Source organism: Phocoena phocoena, chromosome 2, assembly GCF_963924675.1.
Source record: "Phocoena phocoena chromosome 2, mPhoPho1.1, whole genome shotgun sequence".
Lineage (NCBI taxonomy): Eukaryota > Metazoa > Chordata > Mammalia > Artiodactyla > Phocoenidae > Phocoena > Phocoena phocoena.
In genome coordinates this window covers 59,502,594-59,519,144 of record NC_089220.1, presented here as the reverse complement: position 1 = coordinate 59,519,144, position 16,551 = coordinate 59,502,594, and the positions used below count along the sequence as shown (strand labels likewise).

At 39.2% G+C, this 16,551-nt stretch overlaps 1 protein-coding gene across 2 annotated transcripts in view; it reads left to right on the top strand.

Annotated features, from left to right (window-relative positions):
• Nucleotides 1-16,551, top strand: part of MIA2 (MIA SH3 domain ER export factor 2) — a 113,430-nt gene that overhangs the window by 17,064 nt on the left and 79,815 nt on the right. The window contains exon 1 of one of the 2 annotated variants that reach the window (XM_065871365.1): nt 5,352-5,462. The exons of the other annotated variant lie outside the window; for it this stretch is intronic. Coding sequence (XP_065727437.1) covers nt 5,400-5,462 — 63 coding nt within the window. The 5' untranslated portion in view covers nt 5,352-5,399. Of the gene's footprint in view, nt 1-5,351; nt 5,463-16,551 lie in introns of those variants that run through there. 2 annotated transcript variants of the gene reach the window in all.

The following is a 16,551-nucleotide window of genomic DNA, read 5'->3' as shown; positions in this document are numbered from 1 at the left end:
TTAAATGATGGGGCACTATTGAGGAATTTTATTTTATTTTATTTTTTTGCGGTACGCGGGCCTCTGACTGTTGTGGCCTCTCCCGTTGCGGAGCACGGGCTCCGGACGCGCAGGCTCAGCGGCCATGGCTCACGGGTGCAGCCGCTCCGCGGCATGTGGGATCTTCCAGGACCGGGGCATGAACCTGTGTTCCCTGCATTGGCAGGAGTATTCTCAACCACTGCGCCACCAGGGAAGCCCTGAGGAATTTTAAGTAGGGAGTGAACTGAAAAAGTTTCATTTTTAAAGTCTATCTGTCAACATTGTCAAATAAGAATTGAACCGGATAAAGACCAGAGGCAGGGAGGCCAATCAAGAAGTTATCACTTTAGTTCAGGAAATAAATGGTGAAGGTCTAAAACAGGATTTATAAACTCAAATGAAATGAGTGCAGCACAGGTAAAGGTGAGAGCTGTAACCAACTGGAGAGTGTATGCTTTCTCTGAAACATGTAGCTGCTACTTACCTTCAGCCTAGTTTTTGCCAGATCTTCTGATATTTCAAGAAAAGTTGGAAATCTGGGTTCTTCTGTGTGAAATCTCCCAATTTTTAATGCTGGCAAATATTTAGATTAGAAAAAATATCATGCAGTTCGGACAAAGCATTCTGTGGGTTGGGTCTGGCCCACTAGCCACATTTTTTAACCTTTGGTCTAATATCTGATAGTGGTTGTTGAAATGATTGGAAGGACAAACTAGGTAGATTTTTGTAGATAGAATTCATTGGGTTTAATGATTGATCGAACGTAGCAAGGAGAAGAAAATGGAAAAGTGAGGATAATTTACCAGATTTTTAGTTATGGTGACCAGGTGCCACTGACTGTAAGAGTATTTGTGAAAACTAGGCTTAATGACACATATTGTTTTGTTTTCAGAGGCTTCTTCCTTACTTTATTTCTTTGCTGGTTTCTAGAGAGTCGACATTACTTGGTAAATAAGTTCAGAGAAGTGATTAATTTACTCTGTATGATTTGGTGTTGAAGATGTTGATTAAAAACCTGCTCTAGCATAGGAGAAAAGGAAAACTAATAATAATGATGTAATTTATAAAAATAGTCATAATAAAACTTTCAACTACCTATTTAATTAATTCTACTTATTACTATGTCCAACTGACATAGCCCTCACTTGTCATCCCCCTCTCCCATAAATTATACCAGTGAAGTTACTAAATTAAAAACGAATTTATTAGTACACCATATTCACCTTTCATATAAAGTGCTTACTTAATACAGGCTATGCTAAGTAAGCTTACTTTTGTGGACTCATTAAATATCATCAAATACATTTTACTTGAACCATTTTGGTTGAAATTCTTCAGACATGAAAATATTGAATTTAAATTTGTTAATTATCTTGTGACCTTGGAGAGTCACTTTTTCTCTGGGGAAGTCTCGGTTTAAAACTGTAATACCAGTAGCAGAGACTAGATGACAGACTGGTCACTGGCTGGCTTGAGCATTGTTTAAAAATTATGAACCAGCTGACTACATTTCAAAGGTTAGTTCATATAAAAATCTGGATTTCTGCGTTCTCTTAAAAAAGTAGAAGACTGTAATACATAGTCTTCCGTTCTTCTGTGGCAACAAGAAGCTCTTGCATTGAATAGACATGCGGTTTTCATTTCCCTATACTTATTTCAACTGTTTGGCCTCTATACAGCTTTAAGTTCATAATGTTTGGGCTAAATGCTCTGAAGAGTTTCTGCCAGGTCAGGAATTCTAAGTCTTAGTGGGTCTATTAAGCATCCATAATAGCTGCAGTAAATGGAAAATTTGAGCAATTTTCCAGTTAAATTTAGGCAAAAGTGTTTCCTTTTCTTCTTGCCTAAATGCTTCAGGTAATTGTTTCTATTCGCTGATAATTTTAGTTAGATTTTGTATACAAAATGCTTTTTTTGAATTGTTTAAGTAATAGGAATCAACACCACTTTTTAATCTACTTTATTTTATAATTGAGGAGACTCTTTGGGTTCTAACCTTTATATATTCTTAACTAGAATAAAAAAAATATATAAATATATTCATTTATACGTGGAATAAACAATGGAAATTACCCAGCTCTTGTTCAACAGGTAGCTCCTGATTTAGTATGTTCTGAGAACAGCTCTTACATCACTAGTGCAGAGAATGAAGATGTGGCTCAGCATGTTTGACTTTCTTTTGAAGGACTAGATCGTACAGCCTGTGACACTGACTGTTTAATTAAATGGGAGTAACTAGTGTTTACAGTTTAGCAACAGGGCCCTTCATAAGGGAAATCAGTTTCTAGGTTGTGGACAAGGTTTACTGGTTAGCATGTTTCTAATGTTCTTGTATGCTTTCTAGCAGCTGTCACAAACACTAACAGCATTTGTTCTCCATTTCCTTTAAAGTAAGCTTATATAAGATGGCAAAATCCCATATCTACTTAAGGAGGACAAACTTTGATATCTTTCACATGGTAAAGATCATGTACTCTATATGAATATAGAATAAAACATTCAATTTTATTTTTATCAGTTACCTAATTTAGTATTTCTCTTTTCAATTGTAGATTTTAAGGGGGTAGTACTATGCATGACATTTAAGGAAGAATTAATCAGGAGTTATGTCCATGAAATTAGATTATGGGTTGGTAGTCACAACTCCACCTAATAGCGCCCCTTTGCCACACAAGTGTTAAAGCAGGATCACAGTGTGGAAACACAAGAGTGCAGGATGATGTATTAGAATCTGAAATCTTTCTCAAGGATATGAGGAGCTTAGTAGAACTTTATTTATATATTAGAATATATTAACATGAACCTTTTAAAAAATGGGATTGAAACATCTAGAGGAAGAGGTAAGTTTCTATATGACTATTAAGTGTGCAGAAAAGAAATTAGGTTTGAACCTGGCATTGAGTTTAAGTTTTACTGTTTTTGTTATGGGAAACTTGTAGATTTTTCTTTTAAATTTCATTTATCCTTTTGTCCCTGCTCTGTTTTTAATATATGGAATGGTAATTATTGAAAAACTAGAAAAGGACACAGACTGTCTCAGGGAGGGCAAAGGGATTTTTTAAAAAATGTTTTACATTGTAAATAGATCCTGAAAGCTAACAATTCTGGAGTTCCCTGAAAATGTTCAGACTAACTGAAGAATTTTCATTCAGTAATACAGTGTTTTAATTGAGGCATATGTTGTTGTTCTAAGATCCTCTGAAATTCTAAATTTTGGTTATGCTTCTGTTTAGATTTTTTAAATTAATTAATTAATTATTTATTTTTGGCTGCATTGGGTCTTCGTAGCTGCATGCGGGCTTTCTCTAGTTGGAGACAGCGGGGGCCACTCTTCGTTGCAGTGCGCGGGCTTCTCATTGCAGTGGCTTCTCTTGTCGCGGAGCATGGGCTCTAGAGCACAGGCTCGGTAGTTGTGGCTCGTGGGCTCCAGAGCACGGGCTCAGTAGTTGTGGTGCACGGGCTTGGTTGCTTTGCGGCATGTGGGATCCTCCCGGATCAGGGCTCGAACCCACGTCCCCTACACTGGCAGGCGGCTTTTTTTTTTGGTACACGGGCCTCGTCACTGCTGTGGCCTCTCCCGTTGCGGGGCACAGGCTCCGGACGCGCAGGCTCAGCGGCCATGGCTCACGGGTGCAGCCGCTCCGCGGCATGTGGGATCCTCCCAGACCGGGGCACGAACCCGCGTCCCCTGCATCGGCAGGTGGACTCTCAACCACTGCGCCACCAGGGAAGCCCCTTCTCTTCTGATTTTAGTAAGCTATTCACATAGTTTAGCTTCAGCACACACTGTCCAACACATATGAAGGTTGTGTAATACCTTAAAAATGGAGAATCATTAAGCAATTTCTGCTACTCTTTGCTACTTGTGAAAGTTCCTGAAACTCCTTAAGCTGATGTGGCAAATGAGAGAGAGCACTTTGAGTTCCAAAAAACTAGCCTGCATTTTGGTCCTGAAAATCACTTGCCGTGAACTTGGGCCATTTCTGGATTCTTTTTGGCACAATAGTTCTGTTGCTGCTAGAACTTAACATTAGGGAAGTTTCCTAAGGAACTAAGATTCTGTTCAATTATTGAGTTCTCTCCGGTGATTTGTTTAGGAAGAAGTATCTGTGGCTTTTTGGGTTGCTTCATTAAGGACTTCAATTAGAAGACTCAGAGATGGGTGATCCTTTACACCTGTGTTAGCTAAAACCCATCCCCAAGAACAGATCCAGCCCTGGGTATTTTATTCAACAGACCTAAATATAGGGTCCTAAATTTAGAGGGCAAGATGCTACTTTTAGCTTCCCTTCCTCAGAGGAGAACAGCACGCGCCCAGCTAAGGTCCATACAGGTTTGATTTAGCATTTGGGTAACTAGGAGCTCATGGAGTTTAAAGAGTTTTGCCCAGCAAGTTCCCAGGTAACTCAGGTAAAAGTGAGTAAAGCCCTCGAACCCTTCGCTGGGCAGAGGAGGCCCGATCGATGTCCTCTTGCGTGGGAGAGGTTAAACTTTGCCCAGACCACGGCTGATCCGAGACGCCTTCCTGTCCAAAGTCCGGACACGGTTGGCAGGAGGCGCGGGCCCTGCAAGCCATTTTCTGACAGGAATGAAGACGTTGGCCGGTTTCCCTGGGCCAGCGGGCTCCCCCCAGGGTACGACGCTGTCAGGGCTTCCGTGGGGTGCGGACAGCAGGCTCTAGCGGGGCTGCGAGAGGAAATTGATGGGGGCTGGGGCTGGGCCAGGCGCCAGCACCCGGGCCGAGGGGGCGCGTCGCGCTCACCCCGCCGGGTTACGCCGAGGGGCTTCCGGGAGAAGCCTCGCCGGCGGCACCCGAGGTGGGGACTCCTGAGACCTAGTCCTGACGTTCGGGATGGTGCGGCCCACACCACAGAGCAGGCCCGGAGGTCGAATCCCATTCTCTCAGCCCCAAGCCTCTCGATTTCCAAGGCTGGGTAGCTCCGCCAGGTAGAGCCCCGGCCCCTTTAAGAGAGAACGACCGGGACACGTCTACTAACCTCGCGCGAAGTAGGAGGGGAAATTAACGGAGTCCCCGCGACCCCGCCTCCGTGCGGAGGTCTGGCCGAAACCAAACCGAGGGGTAGGGCGGCGAGGAGAGTGCAGGTCGCAGGCTTGTGCGGGCGGGCTTGGACCTTCGGATCTTTAGGACGCAAAGCGTAACCTAGGGGCCGAAGCTCCCCGGCTGGGCAGCGTGGACACTTGAGGCCCGTAGGCGCCGTTCATCTCTGGCACCTCCCCGCAGCCGGCTTCGCAGTGGTCTGCTCCGGTTGCCGGGTGCGGATTTGGGTTCCGGACCGAACGCTGCGTGTCCGGTGCTGCTGGTGGTGGCTCGGCCAGGCCCTGGTTACGGCGCCGACTGCCAGGGCAGCCTTGACGCCATGGAGGGCCCCGGGACTGTCTCTCAGCCGCACTTGGGGCTGGTCCTGGGAAAGCTTCGCCGGGTGAGTCCAGGCGCGATCCGGGTCACTTGGCTCAGGGGTCGCGGGAGACGCCCGGGGAAGGTAGCAGCCGACTTTGGCTTTGGGGTCTCAGCGGCGGTGGTCGGAGGTCCTGAAGCCAGTTCTCACCTGTCGCCGGGCTACGGCCTGTGTCCGAGACAGTAGCCAGGTTCCTAGGATGCCTGGGCGGTTTTTTTGTGTGGTGTAAGGGGACCTGGAGATCAGGAAGGTGAACAGAGCATATTAGCTTAGCAGGACTTTACAACGGTGTGTTTCCCGATTCCTAAAATGAATTAGCCTTTCGGTCGTGTTATTTATTTTGAACAGAGGTCAATAACACGTGGTTTCCCCGACAGCGAGAAACTTGCGGACAGATCCTCTGAAATAAGTTCCTTGTAGTACTGAAACTTCACGTTGCTTGAAAAGACACCTAAGCCTGGGTAGGGAATCGGTATTCTAATTCTGCGTTTTCTTTTAATAAAGAATGCTTTTTTGAGATGCTTTGAGATTGTTCTTCGTTTCTTTCTGTGTCTTGTTAATGTGAGAGGTCGTGTTAATGTAAAATCTGGAGATACTGAGCTCCCAGTGTTCACAATTTCCTTTTTTTTTTTTTTTTTTTAGGTTCAGTTTATAATCAGGTTGCAGGGATTTTTCTCACTAAGTGTTTACAGGTGTCTTTGTTGACATGTTTAGGGGCATTTATGTCGCCGTATTTTAAAAAAACTATTTGCATTAAAAATGTCAAAAGCCCGTTTAAACATTGGGGCAGTTATGATGATCGGTTTCTTGTGTACAGCAGACTGGGAGCAGTATTACTAGAGTGTAAAGTGGGCTCAGGGAGTGATGTGCAATGATGCTTGTTGGAGACGTAAGTTTGTTCCAAGTGATGTAGGTGCTGGAGAGCCCTTGAAGTATTGCAGTGGTTAGACTTTTGGTTTAAATAGATCTTCCTGATAGTAGTATGTAGGTTAGGTGTAAGGACAACAAAACTAGAAGCAGGGTATAAGGGAGAGGTGACAGAGTCGTCAAGTAGGGGTAGAGAAGAGGGTACTGAATGGGAAATATTTAGTAGCTAAGAACTATAGTGGGTAGGAATTTAATGATTGTATGCAAAGGATCAGAGAGAGAAAAGGAATCTAGAATGACTCCCAGTTTCTGATTATGGCAACTTACTCAAAGAGATAGAATATATAGAAAGATAAGGATTTGTGGGATGAGAGAGAATTTCAGATTGCACATATTTCCCTTTCTTCACGAAGAACAACTCTGTGAACGATATCTTCATCTGGATGATTTTTTTGGCTAGATGCACTATGCTCACAACACTGGCCTGGGGCCTAGGATAGCACAACACTGCTGTTTTTAATTTTTTTTTTAAGTTAAAAAATAATTTTTTATTGAGGTATAATCATATAACATAAAATTTACCCTTTTATAGTATCGAATTCAGTGATTATTTTTTATGTTCATCATATTGTGCAGCTATCACCACAATTTTGGAATATTTTTATCACCCTAAAAAGAAACCCTGTCCTTATTAGTACATTTCCAGTTCTCACCTCACTCCATCCCTTGGCCACCACTAATCTACTTTCTGTCTCTATGAATTTGTCTATTCTGGGCATTTCATGTAAATGGATCATACGATATGTGGCCTTTTGTGTCTGGCTTCATCTACTTAGCACACTTTCAAGAGTCTTTTGTGTTGTACCATGTAACAGTACTTCATTCCTTTTTATGGCTGAAAAATATTTCATTGTCTAGATATACTATATTTTGAATATTCATTCATAGTTTAATGGATATTTGGGTTGTTTGTACTTTTTGACCACTATGATGAATGCTGCTATGGACATTCATGTACACATTTTTTTATGAATATTTAAAGTTCTCTTGGGTATATACCTAGGAGTGGAATTACTGGATCATATTTACTGTATGTTTAACTTTTGGAAGAACTGCCAAATGGTTTTCCACAGATGCTGTACCATTTTACACCCCCACGAGCAGTTTATGAGGGTCGAATTTCCCACATCCTCTCTGATACTTTTTTTTTCTAAATAGTCACTCTAATGATGAGTGTAAAGTGGTATATCTCGTTGTGGTTTTGATTTGCAGTCCCCTGATGACTAATGATGTTGAGCAACCTCACATGTGCTTATTGGCCATTTGTGTTGTCTTCTTTGGAGAACTATCTCTTCAGTTCTTTTACCATTTAAAAAATTGGATTATTTGTCTTTTTACTGTTGAAGTCATAAGAGTTCTTTATACATGAACGAAATTAGACCCTTATCAAGTATATGATTTGCAAATATTTTCTCCTGTGGATTGTCTTTTTACTTTCTTGATGGTGACCTTTGAAGCACCAGGGTTTTTAATTTTGATGAAATCTAGTTTATCCTTTTTTTTCCTTTGGTTGCGTATGCTTTTGGTGTTATATCTACGAAACCAGTGTTTAAAATAAGGTCACAAATATTTACATCTGTGCTTCCTTCTAAGAGTTTTAGCTCTTACATTAAGGTCTGTGATCCATTTAAAATTAATTTTTATATATGGTATAAAGTATGGGTCCAGATTCATTTGTTAGTGGGTAGATATTCACTTGTCCCAATACCATTTGTTGAAAAGACTCCTCTTTCCTCATTAATTTTGTATTGGTACTGCTGTTAAAAATCAATTGACCATAATTTTTTTTATTGATATAGTTCATTTACAATGTTATATTAGTTTCAGGTGTACAACATAGTGATTCAGAACTTCTATAGATTATCCTCCATTTAGAGTTATTATAAAATATTGGCAATATTCCCTGTGCTGTACAATATATCCTTGTAGCTTATTTACTTTATGCATAGTAGTTTGTACATCTTAACCCCCTCCCTTTTTTCTTTCTCTCCCCCCTCCCCACTGGTAACTACTAGCTTGTTCATTATATCTGTGAGTCAGTTTCTGTTTTGTTGTATTCACTTGTTTTATTTTTTTAGATCCCACACACAGTGATAACATACAGTATCTGTCTTTCTCTGTCTCAGTCATTTCACTAAGCATAATACCCTCCAGGTTCCTGTGTTGTTGCAAATGGAAAAATTTTATTCTTTTTTATGACTGAGTAACATTCCATTGTATCTATATTTATCTATCACATCTTCTTTATCCATTCATCTGTTGATGGACACTTAGGTTGCTTCCATATATTGGCAATTGTAAATAATGCTGCAATGAACATTGTGGTGCATGTATCTTTTCAAATTAATCTTTGTATTCTTCGGATGTATGCCCAGGAGTGGAATTGCTGGATCATATGGTAGCTCTATTTTTAGTTTTTTGAGAAACCTCCATAATGTTTTCCACAGTGGCTGCACCAGTTTACATTCCCACCAACAGTGTCCGAGGGTTCCCTTTTCTCCACATCCTTGCCAGCATTTGTGGTTTGTGGTCTTTTTGATAATAACCTTTCTGACAGGTATGAGGTGATATCTCATTGTGGTTTTGATTTGCATTTCTTTGAAGATTAGTGATGTTGATCATCTTTTTATGTGCCTGTTGGCCATCTGTTTGTCTTCTTTGGAAAAATGTCTTTTCAGGTCTTTCACTCATTTTTAAATTGGGTTGTGTGTGTTTTTGACATAGAATTGTATGAACTGTTTATATATTTTGGATATTAACCCTTTATTGGTCAGGTCATTTGCAAATATTTTCTCCCATTCATTAGGTTGTCTTTTCATTTTGTAGATGGTTTCACTTGCTGTGCAAAGGCTTTTAAGTTTAATTAGGCCTTATTTGTTTACTTTTACTTTTGTTTCCTTTGCCTTAGGTAACAGATCCAAAAAAATATTGCTATAATTTTTGTCAAAAAGTGTTCTGCCTATGTTTTCTTCCAGGAGTTGTTGTTTTTTTTTCTTTTTTAAAATTTATTTATTTATTTATTTTTTGACTGTGTTGGGTCCTCGTTGCTGCATTTAGGCTTTCTCTAGTTGCAGTGAGTGGGGGCTCCTCTTCATTGTGGTGCACGGGCTTATCATTGCAGTGGCTTCTCTTGTTGTGGAGCATGGGCTCTAGGCACATGGGCTTCAGTAGTTGTGGCACGCAGGTTCAGTAGTTGTGGCTCACGGGCTCTAGAGCAGGCTCAGTAGTTGTGGCGCACGGGCATAGTTGCTCCATGGCATGTGGGATCTTCCTGGACCAGGGCTCGAACCCACGTCCCCTGCATTGGCAGGTGAATTCTTGACCACTGAGCCACCAGGGAAGCCCCCTTCCAGGAGTTTTTATGGTTTCTGATTTACATTTAGGTCTTTAATCCACTTTGAGTTTATTTTTGTATATGGTGTGAGAAAATATTCTAATTTCATTCTTTTACATGTAGCTGTCCAGTTTTCCCAGCACCACGTATTGAAGAGACTGTCTTTTCCCAGTTGTATATTCTTGCCTCCTTTGTCATAGATTAATTAACCATAAGTGTGTGGATTTATTTCTGGGCTCTCTGTTCTGTTCCATTGATCTATGTATCTGTTTTTGTGCCAGTACCATGCTGGCTTGATTATTATAGCTTTGTAGTATAGTCTGAGGTTAGGGAGCGTGATTCTTCTGGCTCTGTTCATCTTTCTCAAGATTGTTTCGGCTATACGGTTTTTTTTATGTTTCCATACAAATTTTAAAATTATTTGTTCTAGTTCTGTGAAAAATGCCCTTGGTAATTTGATAGAGATTGCATTGAATCTGTAGATTGCCTTGGGCAATATAGCTATTTTAACGATATTAATTCCTCCAGTCCATGAACATGGTATAACTTTCCATCATAATTGACGGTAAGTCTAAAAGTTTATTTCTGGATACTCATTTCTACTCCATTGGTCTATATGTCTTTCCTTAGGCTATTACCAAGCTGTCTCTATTATTGTAACCTTGTAGTAAGTTTTGAAATAGGGAAGTATGAATACTCCAACATTGTTCTTCATTTTCAATATTGTTTTGGTTAATATGTGTGTAGATAGATAGATAGACAGCCATACGTATGTATGTTTGTATGTATCTATGACTATATATCTCTGTAAAAGGAAATGTTATCCCTTGCATTTCCATATGAATTTTAGGATCTGCTTGTCTGTTTTTACGAAAGAGGCATTTGGAATTTTGATGGGGATTACATTGACTCTACATAAATTTGGAGAGTATGCCATTTTGACAATATTAAGTCTTCCAATTTATGAACATGGGATGTGTTTCCATTTATTTAGATCTTATTTACTTTCTTTCAACAGTGTTTTGTAGTTTTCAGAGTATAAGATTTCCACTTAACTTTGTTAAATTTATTCCTAAGTATTTTATTCTTTTTTTTTCTATTGTAAATGGAAATGTTTTCTTAATTTCATTTTCAGGTGTCTCATTGCTGTTGTATAGAAATATGACTGATTTTTCTCTTTTGATTTTGTATCCTACAGCTTTCCTGAGCTTGTTAGCTCTAATAGTTTGTGTGTGTGTGTGTGTGTGTGTGTGTGTGTGTGTGTGTGTGTGTGTATGTATGGTTTAGGATTTTTTTTTTTATGTGTAAGATTATATCATCTTCAAATGGAGATAGTTTTACTTTTTTTTTTCCCCCAGTCTGGGTGCCTTTTATTTTTTTCTTGCCTAATTGCCTGGTTAGAATCTCTAGTACGATGTTGAATCAATGTGGACAGAGTGAACATCCCTGTCTTGTTACTGGTCTTAAGGTGAAAGCTTTCAGCCTTTCACTGTTAAGTATGTGAGCTGTGAGTTTTTCATAGATGCCCCTTATAAGGTTGAGGAAGTTCCCTTCAGTCCTAGTTTGTTGAGTGCTTTGATCCTGAAAGGGTGTTGGATTTTCTTAAATCTCTTTTCTTTGTCTGTTGAGTGATCATGGGTTTTTTCCTTCTTTATTCTTTTAATATTGTGTTTATTGGTTTAGTTTTGTATGTTGAACCAACCTTGTATTCTTGGAATAAATTCCACTGTCATGATATATAATTGTTTCTACATGCTGCTGGATTTGCTTTGCTAGTATTTTGTTGAGGATTTTGCATCTATATTTATAACAAATATTGATGTGTGGTTTTCTTTTCTTGTGATGTATTTGTCTGACTATCATATCAGGGTAATACTGGCTTCATAGAATGAATGAGTTAGGAAGAGTTCCTCCTCTTTTATTTTCTGGAAGAGTTTGAGAATGATTGGTGTTAATTCTTCAGTAAACTTTTGGTATAATTCACTACTGAATCCAACTGGCCCTGGGTTATTCTTTTTGGTATCCACAGGGAATTGGTTCCAGGATCCCCATGAATACCAAAATCGGAGGATGCTCAAGTCCCTTTCATAAAATGGCATAGTATTTGTAAATAACGTATGCACATCCTTTCTCCTGTATATTTTAAATAATCTCTAGATTCCTTATAATACTGAATAAAATGTAAATGCTGTGTAAGTAGTTGCCAGTGTGTGGCAAATTTAAGTTTTCCTTTTTGGAACTTTCTGGAAATGAAAAAAAAATTTTTTTTTTAATCTACAGTTAGTTGAATCTGTGGCTGTAGAACCCATGGATATGAAGGGACAACTGTACTAACTCAGTCTGTTTATTCGTTTTAGGTCTAATCAGATTTTCTATTTCTTCTTGAGTTAGGTTTAATAGTTTATGTGTTTTTAGTAATTTGTCATTTTCACCTAGGTTATGTAGTTTGTTGACATACTATTGTTCTTAAGATCTTTTTCATTTCTGTAAGATTGCTAGTAATACTTTACTTACTGGTTTTAGTAATCTGAGTCTTCTCTTTTTCTTGGTTAATCTAGCTACAGATTTGTCAATTTTGTTGCTAGATTTTGTTGATTTTCTTCCCCCCCCAAAACCAATGTTTGTTTGTTTTTATCTTTATTGGAGTATTTTTGCTTTATAGTGTTGTGTAAGTTTCTGCTGTAAAACAAAGTGAATCAGCTATATGTATACATATATCCCCATATCCCCTCCCTCTTGAGCCTTTGTAAGAGTTTGAGAAGGATGGGTGTTAGCTCTTCTCTAAATGTTTGATAGAATGCACCTGTGAAGCCATCTGGTCCTGAACTTTTGTTTGTTGGAAGACTTTTAATCACAGTTTCAATTTCATTACTTGAGATTGGTCTGTTCATATTTTCTATTACTGCCTGCTTCAGTCTTGGAAGGTTATACCTTCCTAAGAATTTGTCCATTTCTTCTAGGTTGTCCATTTTATTGGCATAGAGTTGCTTGTAGTAGTCTCTTAGGATGCTTTGTATTTCTGCAGTGTCTGTTGTAACTTCTCCTTTTTCATTTCTAATTTTATTGATTTGAGTCCTCTCCCTGTTTTTCTTGATGAGTCTGGCTAATGGTTTATAAATTTTGTTTATCTTCTCAAAGAACCAGCTTTTAGTTTTATTGATCTTTGCTATTGTTTTCTTTGTTTCTATTTCATTTATTTGTGCTCTGATCTTCATGATTTCTTTCCTTCTGCTAACTTTGGGGTTTTTTTGTTCTTCTTTCTCTAATTGCTTTAGGTGTAAGGTTAGGTTGTTTATTTGAGATGTTTCTTGTTTCTTAAGGTAGGATTTTATTGCTATAAACTTTCCTCTTAGAACTGCTTTTGCTGCATCCCATAGGTTTTGGGTCATCGTGTTTTCATTGTCATTTGTCTCTAGGTATTTTTTGATTTCCTCTTTGATTTCTTCACTGATCTCTTGGTTATTTAGTAACATATTGTTTAGCCTACATATGTTTGTGTTTTTTCGTTCTTTTCCTTGTAATTGATTCCTAATCTCATAGCATTGTGGTTGGAAAAGATGCTTGATATGATTTCAGTTTCCTTAAATTTACTGAGGCTTGATTTGTGACCCATGATGTGATCTATCCTGGAGAATGTTCCATGCGCACTTGAGAAGAATGTGTAATCTGCTGTTTTTGGATGGAATGTCCTATAAATATCAATTAAATCTATCTGGTCTATTGTGTCATTTTTTTTTTTTTTTTTTTGCGATACACGGGCCTCTCACTGTTGTGGCCTCTCCCATTGCGGAGCACAGGCTCCGGATGCGCAGGCTCAGTGGCCATGGCTCACGGGCCCAGCCGCTCCACAGCTTGTGTGATCCTCCCGGACCGGGGCACGAACCCGTGTCCCCTGCATAGGCAGGCGGACTCTCAACCACTGCGCCACCAGGGAAGGCCCTATTGTGTCATTTAAAGCTTGTGTTTCCTTCTTAATTTTCTGTTTGCATGATCTGTCCATTTGTGTAAGTGAGGTGTTAAAGTCCCTTACTATTACTGTGTCACTGTCGATTTCCTCTTTTATAGCTGGTAGCAGTTGCCTTATGTATTGAGGTTTTCCTATGTTGTGTGCATATATATGCATATATATTTATAATTGTTATATCTTCTTCTTGGTTTGATCCCTTAATCATTATGTAGTGTCCTTCCTTGTCTCTTGTAACATTCTTTATTTTAAAGTCTATTTTATGTGATATGAGTATTGCTGCTCCAGCTTTCTTTTGTTTTCCATTTGCATGAAATATCTTTTTCCATCCCTTCACTTTCAGTCTGTATGTGTCCCTAGGTCTGAAGTGGGTCTCTTGTAGACAGCAAATATATGGGTCTTGTTTTTGTATACATTCAGCAAGCCTGTGTCTTTTGGTTGGGCATTTAATCCATTCACGTTTAAGGTAATTATTGATATGTATGTTCCTATTACCATTTTCTTAATTGTTTTGGGTTTGTTTTTGTAGGTCCTTTTCTTCTCATGTGTTTCCCACTTAGAGAAGTTTCTTTAGCATTTGATGTAGGGCTGGTTTGGTGGTGCTGAATTCTCTTAGCTTTTTGCTTGTCTGTAAAGCTTTTGATTTGTCCATTGAATCTGAATGAGATCCTTGCCGGGTAGAGTAATCTTGGTTATAGGTTCTTCCCTTTCATCACTTTAAATATGTCATGCCACTCCCTTCTGGCTTGTAGAGTTTTTGCTGAGAAATCAGCTGTTAACCTTATGGGAGTTCCCTTGTATGTTATTTGTCATTTTTCCCTTACTGCTTTCAATAATTTTTCTTTGTCTTTAATTTTTGTTAATTTGATTACTGTGTGTCTTGGTGTGTTCTTCCTTGGGTTTATCCTGCCTGGGACTCTCTGCACTTCCTGGACTTGGGAGACTGTTTCCTTTCCCATGTTAGGGAAGTTTTCGACTATAATCTTTTCAAATATTTTCTCGGGTCCTTTTCCTCTTTCTTCTCCTTCTGGGACCCCAGAAGGAGAATGCAAATGTTGTTGCATTTAATGTTGTCTCAGCGGTCTCTTAGGCTGTCTTCATTTCTTTTCATTCCTTTTTCTTCTGTGCTGCAGCAGTGAATTCCACCATTCGGTCTTCCGGGTCACTTATCTGTTCTTCTGCCTCAGTTATTCTGCTATTGATTCCTTCTAGTGTAGTTTTCATTTCAGTTATTGTGTTGTTCATCTCTGTTTGTTTGTTCTTTAATTCTTCTAGGTCTTTGTTAAACATTTCCTGAATCTTCTCGATCTTTGCCTCCATTCTTTTTCCGAGGTCCTGGATCATCTTCACTATTGTTATTCTTTTTTTAATATATATATATATATTTACATATTTATTGGAGTATAATTGCTTTACAATGGTGTGCTAGTTTCTGCTTCATAACAAAGTGAATCAGTCACACACACACATATTTTCCCATATCACTTACCCCTCGCTCCCACCCTTCCTATCCCACCCCTCTAAGTGGTCACAAAGCACTGAGCCGATCTCCCCGTGCTATGCAGCTGCTTCCCACTAGCTATCTGTTTTACGTTTGGTAGTGTATATATGTTCATGCCACTCTCTCACTTTGTCACAGCTTACCCTTCCCCCTCCCCATATCCTCAAGTCCATTCTCTAGTAGGTCTGTGTCTTTATTCCTGTCTTACCCTTGGGTTCTTCATGGCATTTTTTTCCCCTTAGATTCCATATATATGTGTTAGAATATGGTATTTGTCTTTCTCTTTCTGACTTATTTCACTCTGTATGACAGACTCTAGGTCCATCCACCTCACTACAAAAAACTCCATTTCGTTTCTTTTTATGGCTGAGTAATATTCCATTGTATGTATGTGCCACATCTTCTTTATCCATTCATCTGATGATGGACACTTAGGTTGTTTCCATCTCCTGGGTATTGTAAATAGAGCTGCAATGAACATTTTGGTACATGACTCTTTTTGAATTATGGTTTTCTCAGGGTATATGCCCAGTAGTTGGATTGCTGGGTCATATGGTAGTTCTATTTGTAGTTTTTTAAGGAACCTCCATACTGTCCTACATAGTGGCTGTACCACTTCACATTCCCACCAGCAGTGCAAGAGGGTTCCCTTTTCTCCACACCCTCTCCAGCATTTATTGTTTCTAGATTTTTTGATGATAGCCATTCTGACTGGTGTGAGATGATATCTCATTGTAGTTTTGATTTGCATTTGTCTAAGGATGAATGATGTTGAGCATTGTTTCTGGTGTTTGTTGGCAGTCTGTATATCTTCTTTGGAGAAATGTCTATTTAGGTCTTCTGCCCATTTTTGGATTGGGTTGTTTATTTGTTATTGAGTTGCATGAGCTGCTTGTAAATTTTGGAGATTAATCCTTTGTCAGTTGCTTCATTTGCAAATATTTTCTCCCATTCTGAGGGTTGTCTTTTGGTCTTGATTATGGTTTCCTTTGCTGTGCAAAAGCTTTGAAGTTTCATTAGGTCCCATTTGATTATTTTTGTTTTTATTTCCACTTCTCTAGGAGGTGGGTCAAAAAGGATATTGCTGTGATTTATGTCATAGTGTTCTGCCTATGTTTTCCTCTAAGAGTTTGATAGTTTCTGGCCTTACATTTAGGCCTTTAATGCATTTTGAGCTTATTTTTGTGTATGGTGTTAGGGAGTGTTCTAATCTCATACTTTTATATGTACCTGTCCACGTTTCCCAGCACCACTTATTAAAGAGGCTGTCCTTTCTCCACTGTACATTCCTGCCTCCTTTATCAAAGATAAGGTGACCATATGTGCGTGGGTTTATCTCTGGGCTTTCTCTCCTGTTCCATTGATCTATCTTTCTGTTTTTGTGCCA